The sequence below is a fragment of the Culex pipiens genome, chromosome 3 (assembly GCF_016801865.2).
Source record: "Culex pipiens pallens isolate TS chromosome 3, TS_CPP_V2, whole genome shotgun sequence".
NCBI classification, from domain to species: domain Eukaryota; kingdom Metazoa; phylum Arthropoda; class Insecta; order Diptera; family Culicidae; genus Culex; species Culex pipiens.
The window spans coordinates 171,098,890-171,109,643 of NC_068939.1; the positions used below are offsets into that span (position 1 = coordinate 171,098,890).

A 10,754-nucleotide genomic window follows, 5' to 3' on the forward strand; every position below is an offset into this window, starting at 1 on the left:
CTGTTTGAATATTTACATACAATTTTTGTATGGACAGCAGCCAAAATTGTATGGAGACTTGTATGGGTGAACCAATGACACAAAATAGCTTATTTGGACACAGGGAAGGCCCCCACAAAGTTTGAGCCAAATCAAAAAATACAAATAAAATCCATTTCCGGTTTTGGTAGAGAATTGCTCAAGTCTAAAAATTAAAAAAAAAACAATTTATAACTTGAAAGCTCCTTATTAAAATTCATTACAACTCTAAAATTTGCAGGGTGACCACTCAAATCCCATTTTCAAATTCCCGACTTTTTCCAGACTTTTAAAGAATGCTCAAATAATAGGCATTTCTTATCTAAAGAATGATTTCAAACAAAAAACTTTCTAAATGAAAGTCAATATTAACCACCGAAAAAAAAAATCTAAATGAATTTAAAAATAACAACTATAGGCATTTTTTGTAAATACAGAAACTGAACAACAAATGAAAAAAAATACTTCAAAAATGGAAATTCATTATGAAGATTCAAAGTAGCAACACAAACAATTAGTATTTGAAAAATAATCGAAAGTGCAACAATACTTACATAAAAAAAAAACGAAGTTGACTTTATAGCTGTCGGCCACCATTGCTAGTACCAACCACAAGTGTCTTCCTTTTATCTACAAGGACTTCGCCGCCCTGGGCTCCTAAGTGTATGAAAGTATGGCACGGAGCGACGGCGCCGAATACCCATATTTACACAAATAATTTTAGAGCGCCCGCCGCGGGATTCGAACCGGCGACCTCTGGATTGTGAGTCCAGTGCGCGGTCCAATTGATCCACACGGGCGGGACAACAATACTTATAACTTCCACGTTATTTTTTTAAAATAAGCAAACGTATAGTTTTTGATGCTTCATTTCAACTGGAAATGACAAAAAGATAAATATAACTAAATTTAAAATTTCGTTCCTATTTTATTAAACTTCATCATCATTTTAAATCAAAGAACGATTAAAACAAAATTGCTGTTATTTGGTAAGATGGGTATTATACCCAAGGTATTACCCATCATCAGGTATGTGACTTTAGTTGTCTTTATTATTTACAGTCGGCTCACTGGTTGTCAATCTCTCTATGTATTCCTCCTTTTGTAGAAGATTTATTTAGTTCTTCAAATTTCATATTTCGATGCTTTCTTTTTTCCATTTCCAACTTTTCTCTATTTTGACGGTCTATCTGATTTTATTTCAACTTTCTTTTTGTTAATGTGATCTCAATGACGATCATGCCTTGCTTAGATTTTCTAATCGAATCGGCTTTTGGATTCTTATTTTATCTGTCTCGATGGTCCCTTTAGTTATTGACAACCAGATATTCGACTCTTTATATTTTTCATAACTATAATTGTTTACAGGTTATGATATATACAGTAATTTCCATTTGAAAAAAAAAATAGTTTTGTTGGCATTTTCCCTTTAAATAAATTTTGCGTTTATTGTTGTTTTTACCGTTAAATAAAATTTGTTTTATTTTGTCGCCAGTCCAGGGAATTTTTACATTTAAAGGGATTCAGCAAACTTTGCTTTTCAGTCTTAAGTGCGTTGTGGTGCTCAAAATGAACCGGAATGCTCGAGATTTCTATAGTTTACATGGTGCAAAAAAATTTGCCGAATGTTAAATTATTAAATATCCTACCTAGCTTAATTAAAAAGCACGCTGTCTTAAAATTTGCGTTTATTGCTTTGTTGGAACAGTCAAGTTGTCAATCAGTAAAAGTCCGTTAGCGTATGGAAAATGTACTCCGTTTGCACGTGCTACTTTCAATTTTGGATTTTATTCGACATTTAAGTTTTCCGAAAACTGAAAATCAAGCTTTATCTATAAGAGGTAAATTACCTTGTTAATTACCCATACTCTCATAAAATGTTCAAGGGCAACATTTGGAAAAACCCAATTTAAAATTACTTAATGAATTTAGTTAAGGCCGATGCACATATTTTGTAAGTTTTTGTCCCTCTGCCAGCGATGGAATAATCATCATCAAAAGAAAATCATTGGACGTTCATCAAGAGAAAAAATCCGAAGGAAGCATGGCTCTTCTCTCTCGCGCACGAAAGATCGGTAAAAGGAATCAAGAAAAATCATCATCTTGATTATTCGACGGAACATCCTTTTCACTACTACACTCGCAAGTGTAACGTCACACGTCTAAATATGAACTGTCACATTTTGTAGATGGGCAATGTGTGTAAACAAAGTGAAATAAATATTTTTTAGTGATGCTGACAAGGAAAATCACAAAAATCATCAGCAGATTAATTTTCTTGGAGAAGTTCGGGAGCGATTTTCTATAGAGTGATTTGTCTCCTCTCTCATTCGCGGGTGAAGAAAGTTCGCAAGCGAAATTGATTTTTTTGCGATTATTCCATCCCTGCCCTCTGCTCTGGCCAAGTCTAAGATCCAACTCAAGCAAAACAATGTAAAACGGCCATTGTCATTTTTCAAAACATTGAGAAAAACAAGAACGAAATTTTCGATAAGTTTTTTAATTCCTATTTCAAACCAATCAAGCATACTGCGAAAATTAATTACACACTATGTGTAAAAATAGTATAGTTATGTATCCTTAAACTTAAATTGATGAAACTTTTTAATTATTCCGATAAAATTAATGAAAAAAGAACATAAGCCTCGAGCAATAGTTTTAACCGTGTGGGATCGTATTCAGCCCTTTGCGTGTTAGCGCCTTTGTAAACATTGGCAGTTCCATTTTCCACTTGGGCCTCAGGCCAAACACGATCACAGTTTGTTTTTGTTGTTTTTTTGTTTTTGGGCTCGAAGGCCAAACCAAAACAGATTTCGCTTTCCTTTTTGGCCTTTTGGTTAAAAACAATGTTTGTGCTTCGTTTAGCGATACTTTAAGGATTGATTAGGTTTTAATTAAGCTTTTCGTTCATCCGCAAAGGTAAGTAAATAAAAGTTTACTTGATAAGGTTAAAATTATTGAGTTTATATTGACTTTCAGCATGCATCCAACTACGCGGATTTTCAGTACCGTAAGTTTACCTGTCGTTGGATAAGCTGCTGATGATTACTCCAAGGGCCAGGGCCACAACATCCTTGAGGATTTGAAAATTTCAAGGAATCGGCAGCGTAGTGTCAAATTTCAAGCTGGCACCAAGTCTCACGCCGAGCAGAAACTGAGGAAGGACCAGGAACTGCACTGGACCGAGGACACACCGGTGTTTTGGCAGGCTTACAATGTGGGGAAGAAGGCTCTGGCGATGCGGTTCGGGCAGAACAAGGCGGAAGAGATTCAGTTTGTGTCCGTTGATAAACTGTTCTTCGGGAAGCATATTCCAGTCGAGGAGTGCATGGAGGACAAGTTCTTCGAAGAGATTGAAATGATAGACTTTGAGAAGGATCCGGAATCGCAGCGGTGTACATTAACAACTGGGTAGAGAACACAACGCACGGAGAAGTTACGGACCTGCTGATTCCAGGCTCGATCACAACGAACACCAAGCTGGCGATCGCCAATGGTGCCTACTTCAAGAGTACGTTGCAGAGCATGTTAAAGCCCGAGGAGACCAAGAAGGAGATTTTTCACATTTCGAACGAACGCCAGGATTTTGTCGATACGATGCACGTCGAGGGAACCTTCAACCATGCCGCCAACGAGAAGCTCGGCTGCCACATCCCAAAGCTGCCCTACGCCGGCCAGGACGAAGCGTCCCGTGAATCGATGTTTGTGTCCCCCCCCCCCCACCGAATCCAACGCACTGGACAAACTCCTTGCCCGCCTTACGTCGTCGCCGGACATCCTCCCCGAGGTCGTCAACGAGGGCATTTCGCGCCGCGTCGACGTCAAGCTACCCAAGTTCAGCATTGAAAAGACATGAAGACCGTACTGGGCCAACTAAGCATGGGAAAGCTGTTCGAAAACTCGGTTCGAAAACTCTCCGACTTCTCGAAGAAAGCCCAGATCGGCTTCGACGAGGTGCTGCAGCAGTCCAAGATCGTCGTCAACGAGGAGGGCGCGACGGCGACGTCCGCGACGGTCGCGTCCAGCTTCCGATCGTCACGCCCCACGGATCCGGCCATGTTTCACTGCAACCATCCGTTCATCTTCGTCATCTACGACAACGCCACGCAGGCTGTGCTGTTCAACGGAGTTTACCGCCAACCGGAGTGATCTGTTTTTTTTAAATGTCGAAAACTCCCTTTCCATACTTAAAATAAATTGAACCAAAACCAGAACTATTTATTGATTGATTGATTGCAAGGGTGAAAAGGCATTATCAACATCAACAGAATCTTGATGACTCAAGTCTTGAGGGGAAGGAATTGACCAGAAATGCCCGATTTTTCAAATTTTCAGCTAAAATTGCAGTTTTGATGCAAAAGGCCAATGTTGGTTTGGTTTTTGTTTGCAAACAACATCGTGTTTGTCCCTTGGACTAACACGATTCCAAAACAAAACAACCAAGTTTCCACAATGGTCCTTAGCAGCAAAGGGTCTATCAAAATTTTAAAAACAAACAAGGTATCATTGCCATTGGCCTTTTGGGAAATATATTTTTTTTCATACAAAAATCGAACTTTGAATACTTTTCTCGATATGTTGCGATAGATTAAGACATTATGCATCGTTTGCAGAGAAAATGTGGTTTGTTTACATTTTTGACTTAGGGCCTTTTACATTGTTTTGCTTGAACTATGTTTTTTTACAAAACCAGCTGTTTTTGCACAAAGGACACTAATGCGATCAACAACATTGCTGACGTTTCCCCTTTTCAACAGTTTGCTTTTTGTTTGTACACAAACATCACAAAAGTGTAAACATCTTGCGTGGAACTGATAAAATTTTACAACTTTCGTCGTATTTTATCGTAAAAGTAAGTTCTGCTAACTTTTTCATTTCAAATCTTGAAAATTATAAGATTTTTTTTTTTCTCAATGCTTACTTAGATAAAATCATGAGCCGCCGCAAATCATCCGAACCGGAGGACACAAGCTACGAAGACGACGATGACGACGACGTTGAGGATGACCGCATTGACGAAGAACACACCGAACCGATCATCAAGATCGAAATCCTCGACCGGATCCCATCCCCTGAAGATTGCGACGACCAGGAGGAAGAGGATGAACCTTCCTCTTCCTTCTCGCACCAAAAGGTCAAGTACCTGAAGAAGGTCGCCAAAGCGGCCGTCAACACGACCTGCGAGGACCGGGTGCGCCAATATCCGAAGGGGACACTCCACGTCGATGCGGTGTCGGGGGAGTTGGTTTGTACGCGGTGCAACGTCGTGATGGACCACACCCGGAAGGGATCCATCGATAAGCACTTGAAGGCGCAGATGCACTTGAAGAATCTGCGGGGGAAGGAGGAAGGATCGTCGAAGGCTACTGCTGCGGGGAAGGTTAGGAAGCCGGAGCGGGAAGAGGGTGAAGTGGTGGAGAGTACTCCGGGGAAGGTTTCGCTGTACGTGTCGTGTGAGACGCGCGTTCGACAGTATCCGGAAGGGACGCTGCACGTCGATCCGGACAGCGGGGATTTGATGTGTTCCACGTGCAACGTGATCATGGACCACACGCGGAAGGGTTCCATCGATAAGCATCTGCAAGCGAAGTCACACGTCAATCACAGTGCGAAACCTGCCTCCAAGCGGGACAATTCCGTGCTGCGGGTCAACACGTTCCAGAAGTACCACGCCAAGAAGCGAAAAGTGGACCAGGAAGCCCCTCCGGAAGACGCCGATCAACCCTCCGTCGATCGCTACCCGCCCAAAACAACCGCCTCCAACGCCATCTCCAAGTCCGCCATCAAGGTGACCCCGGCGGAACGCGTCGCCCAGTACCCATCCGGAATGCTGCACGTCGAAGACGACGCCACCCTCTTCTGCTCGATCTGCAACGTCAGTCTGGACCACACCCGCAAGGGCTCCATCGACAAACATCTGCGAACCCAACTCCACACCGAAAAGCACGAACGCCAGGAACGGCTCCGGGAAGCGCGCGAACGGCGCCAGTCGGCCGCAGTCTTCAACTCCTTCCCCCGCACCACCGAAGCCCGGGACGGTCGCAACATGGCCCTGTTTCGGCTGGTAGAGGCGTTCACCGCAGCGGAAATCCCCCTCCACAAGCTCGATCACCCCAAACTCCGAGACTACCTCATGGAGAACGTGTCCAATCTGGGGGCGTTGCCGAGTTCCGCACGGCTCCGGGTCGGTTATCTGCCCAAGGTGCGGGAAACGTTGCGGCGCGAAAAGGAGCAGAAAATGGCGGCCCTCGACGAGACGATCGACTCGGTGCGGATCGACAGTCTGTCGTACCTGATTCATGGCGGGGAGGAGCAGTGAGTGAGTGGGAGGGGCAGGAAGGATGATGCAGGCTGGAAAAGGTGTTATTTTGAATAAATGATTGAATTTATATATTGTGTCCTTGTTTTAAAATGGAGAAGGACGCAAGTTCTTAAGGAGCAATTCTGTACCAAAACCGAAAATGGATTTTATTTGTATTTTTTGTTTTGGCTCAAACTTTGTGGGGGCCTTCCCTATGACCAAAGAAGCTTTTTTGTGTCTTCGGCAAAGTTGAAGGTATTGTTGAGGACTATTGAGAAAAAACAGGTACACGGAAAAAAAATTGCAGATTTTTTCATCAACTTTTTTTTCACAAAAACTTAATTTCCCAAAATACGTATTATTTGATTTTCGAGATTTTTTTATATGTTTTAGGGGACAAAAATCCGCAACTTTTGAGCCATAGAGAAGTATGGTCAAAAATCAGCCGCCGAGTTATGATTTTTTGAAAAAAAAACAGTGATTTTTGAAAAAAATCGAAATTTTATTCAAAACTAAATTTTACCTAATTTTTTTTATGATAAAGGGCTCCGTTTTCAAGATTGATTTTAGCGAAATATTCACAGCTTTTCAATTTTTAAAAATAGTGACCATAAGTGACCATTTCTTAAAATGTGTTTTTTTTTTTTAAAGTTGGATCTTGTGTGTAAATGTTACTGGGAGGGGAGCCGATTACCCGCGGCCTACTCGGGGTTAGTAGGGAAGGGATTGATGTTAAAGACAAGGCGTGGGATGGGAAGGGGGATTGTGTAGGGGTCTTGGTTGGCTCTGCTGGCCTTTGCTTTTATAGATCGAAGATTGAACCTCTGGTTGCTGAGATACAGCGACTTAAACAAAAAGAAACAGGAAAATTGAAGTTTTCTAAGTCCCACCCAAAAAACCCACCATTTGCTAATGTCGATATATCAGCAATTAATGGTCCGATTTTCAACGTTAGAACGTGAAATTTTTCGATCTTTTCGAAAAAAATATTTTAAAATCAGGACTAACATTTCAAAAGGGAGTAATATTGAATGTTTGGCCCTTTTGAAATGTTAGCCTTGATTTAAAAAAAATGAAAGCCCCACTAGTTAAGTAGAACGTAAACGTTAATTTTTGAATTTAATAATTTTAGTATTTGAAAACTAGAAAATTTCATATTTTTTATTAGTTTTGATTTCATAAATGTTTTGCCTTCCTCACCTCACTGAGGCAAGGCTATAAAATCACTCAGAAAATGAACTTTTTAAATAAACCTCCAAGATATACCTTTACGTATACATATCAACTCAGAATCAAATTCTGAGCAAATGTCTGTGCGTGTGGATGGACGTAGAATTTTTTTTCTCACTCACTTTTCTCGGAACTGACTCGACCGATTTTGTCCGGATCTTTGTTTTTGGATTTGTCTTCAGGTTCTTTAAGTCTTTTTTAAATTTCATCCGGTTTGGTACAGTACTTTAAAATTTATCTTCAAAAAACTGTTTTGGTTGATACTAAAAAGGGTCATTATTTACATAATTTGAAAGCTCCGGCGGATAGCTGTCGGAACTTTACGCTCAGTGCACGCACACAAACACTGCAGTGCTTTCAAATGGTTCATTAAATTTATCATAGATGCCAGCACTCAGATGTGTAGTGTCTTTACTAAGTAAGCGTTAGCCAAAGCTTTCGTAGTGTGTGGTTGCAAGGCTTTTATGAGGAAGGCAGCAACCACCTTCTGGTGGATTAAGTAACGTTTTTTTTTAACTTTAAAAGAGAAAGATTTTCTTTAGAATTTATAATTTTCCTTATTTAGGGATCTAAAATTTCAAAAATATAAAAATTTTAGAATTGTAGAAATTTTAGAATTGCAGTAAATAATTTCTGAATTGCAGTAAATAATTTCTGGATCTTTAAATTTTTGAATCCTGGAATTAAAAAAATGAATTTTGGAATTTCACAATTTTGACATTTTAAAACATGAAAATGTCATAATTTTAAAGATTTTTGATTTAATAAATTTCTTTTTTTAAGTTTTTGAGAGAAAGAATTATTTTTTTAAATTTGTGAATTTCGAATTTTCAAATTCTAGAATTTTCATATTTCCTTATTTTGGATTCTGAAATTTCAAATACATAAAAAAAAATTAGAATTTTAGGAATCTTAGAATCCTAGAATTTTAATATTTTAGAATTAAATAAACTTTTAGACATTGTTGAAGTGTCCGGATATGACTAATTAAACACGCGTTTACTGCCCATGATCGCATAAATGTCCCATATGCATTTTCATCACTTTTGAGTTAGTGATGCAGTTTGGTTCAAAATCGTGTGCTCTTTCAATAGAGCCTATAACATCCAGTACTTTGTTCTAGAAATCAGGAGGAAATTCAGTTTTTTCGTGAAAACTTAACACGTAGTCTTATGTGTGGGACAAACTTGTCTTGCGTTTTTCTCAGTTTGCTGTTTTTGCATATGGGACAGAAGTGCACGCAGCGCTTGACGCAGTGTCACACGCGTTAGAACCAAACTGTCAACTTCTCCTGACCGCATTCCTTCCGAGCTCCGTACGCAGCTAAAACAAATTAAAAGAAGGTGCAAACAAGTATTTTGCTATTTTTTTTTGTCCAAAAAACCTTTTTTATCATTATAATCTGTCATTTCAGAAGAGAGCACCTAAATTTCTTCGGCATAACCTCAAAATGAGGCAGGCGAATGATCAGTGTTAACCTTTTCTTCAGATTTCAATCCATCTACCGTAACTATCCATATCTCTTTGCATCCCGGACAAACCGTTAGCCGTTGAAGATACGTTTTGATGCACCTCGTGTGGAACGTCTCTGGACAATGACGGCATTTCACACCCTAAAAAAAGAAATTCTAATTCGCTTCTTGTTCAAATTAAATATTCAAACGATTCTCACATAAAAAGTTGCCTCTTTACACAGCAAACACACGTGTATCTTGTCCTCAAACATTTCTCTTAGAAACTGACCAAATTCGGCCACCGTTCGAACGCCCAGGATCCACGTTCCGTTCGACTCCGGGAAAAAGTAGCCCGCCCTTGTCCACTCGTCCAACAGCTCTTCGGCGCGAACCTTCGACACCCGTGGTCTGTCCGTAATATGCTCGTTCAAGTTGAGACACAAGAACGGACTCACGGCTTGGCCATCGCAGCAGGCCATTTCTTTCAACACGAGCCAAAAATAAGACACTTCGGAGTCGGTGTAGCAGGTGTGCAGCCGATCGGCGGGATTCCGGTCCGACAGGTTACAAAATACGTAGTAATCGGTGCGGTTCGGTTCGAAGCGAACCAGCTTGATCTTTTGGCTGTAGCGAGCGATTTTGGCGTTGATCGATGTGATTACGTGCAAGAGGTGATGCTCGTTCGGAATGGTATCATCGGGGTGGTCTGAAAAGTATTAAATTAGGAAAAGGATGTGACCTCCCAAAAGAATCGACTTACATTTAGTGTAAATGGACAGCAAAATTGTGAGGGCCTGTTTGGAGCTGATAAAGCCGTGATGCGAAATTGATTGCAGAAACGCCCTGTGCACATCTGAGTAGGCCATCGCGATGCTGCTGACTAATTCCGCGCATATCAGAGTCGGCGGTGAAACTCAATTTGATAAGCAGCTGAATGTAAGTAAACCACCTTTCAAACTTGCACTACACTACCACTGTATTCTTCTATCATAGATTACACGTCTACATAGCGGAAAAGCATGTAATTCCATCGGGCAAGCAAATTTTTCTCGTAAGTTTAAAATATTGAATATTAAAAATTTACAAATCTTTGTTTCCTTATCCTTTGAAAATTTCCCCCATAGATGTACCAGAGCAGACGGAAATAACTTGGGAATGGCATTTTTTGATGTTTGAAAATACTAGGTCAATAACATTTTATGTTATTTATAACAAGGTTTGTTATTCGTCGTTATGATTTGTTTGTTTGTGTTTGGATTGTTATTGTAATAACAAACATTTTTAGTTATTCTTCGAACAAATCTTTGTTATTAATTTTTGTTATTGCGGATTTCAGAGATTTTGCAACAATCGTGCAAGTTGTGAAAAGCTCTGAACAAAGTGCACACCTCAAACTACACCAGAATAAAAACTATCCAAGACACACACCCTAGTTTTAAGCTGTTCTAAAGTGGTCGAAAGCATCAAAGCTCAGTCGAGACACGCACCACTCTAGGCGAGCGGGGGGGAGAAGGGATAGGATTTCAAGTGTGCAAATATTTGATGTGCAGATATTATTTGCAAGGGTGGAGAATTTGGTGCAAAGTGTCCAATATTTTAACAACTAAACCGATCATCCCAATAACAGTTGAAGGTATTCTTCCATAACAAAAAATGTTATTTCAAAGTTGTTTTGGCTTTCAACCAATATCAGACCAATAAAAAATTGTGTTATGATAACATAAACTGTTATTAAACTCTTATGCAAAAAT

The 10,754-nt window shown here is 40.0% G+C and overlaps 2 protein-coding genes and 1 pseudogene across 2 annotated transcripts; 2 read left to right on the forward strand and 1 right to left on the reverse strand.

Annotated features, from left to right (window-relative positions):
* The first annotated feature begins 3,058 nt into the window (after positions 1 to 3,058).
* On the forward strand, positions 3,059 to 4,683 carry LOC120423475 (serine protease inhibitor 88Ea-like; annotated as a pseudogene).
* A 74-nt stretch (positions 4,684 to 4,757) lies between these two features.
* LOC120424108 (uncharacterized) lies at positions 4,758 to 6,400 on the forward strand. The gene is made up of 2 exons (XM_039588122.2): positions 4,758 to 4,870; positions 4,944 to 6,400. The coding sequence occupies exon 2, from the start codon at positions 4,952 to 4,954 to the stop codon at positions 6,335 to 6,337; it is 1,386 nt and encodes a 461-aa protein (XP_039444056.1). The 5' UTR covers positions 4,758 to 4,870; positions 4,944 to 4,951; the 3' UTR covers positions 6,338 to 6,400.
* A 2,566-nt stretch (positions 6,401 to 8,966) lies between these two features.
* On the reverse strand, positions 8,967 to 9,981 carry LOC120423807 (non-structural maintenance of chromosomes element 1 homolog). Its single transcript, XM_039587728.2, has 3 exons — positions 9,764 to 9,981; positions 9,222 to 9,709; positions 8,967 to 9,162 (listed from the first exon to the last, which is right to left on the reverse strand). Exons 1-3 carry the CDS (start codon positions 9,867 to 9,869, stop codon positions 8,995 to 8,997), a joined length of 762 nt encoding a protein of 253 aa, XP_039443662.1. The 5' UTR covers positions 9,870 to 9,981; the 3' UTR covers positions 8,967 to 8,994.
* Between the last annotated feature and the right edge of the window lie 773 nt (positions 9,982 to 10,754).

Bases quoted from the DNA above. Each gene is read 5' to 3' on its own strand.
- LOC120423807 (XM_039587728.2), bottom strand. From the start codon at position 9,869: ATGGCCTACTCAGATGTGCACAGGGCGTTTCTGCAATCAATTTCGCAT. The intron at 9,710-9,763 runs GTAAGTCGATTC...AATACTTTTCAG, and splicing joins GCTGTCCATTTACACTAAAT to ACCACCCCGATGATACCATT. The intron at 9,163-9,221 runs GTGAGAATCGTT...TTCTTTTTTTAG, and splicing joins GTAAAGAGGCAACTTTTTAT to GGTGTGAAATGCCGTCATTG.
- LOC120424108 (XM_039588122.2), top strand. From the start codon at position 4,952: ATGAGCCGCCGCAAATCATCCGAACCGGAGGACACAAGCTACGAAGAC.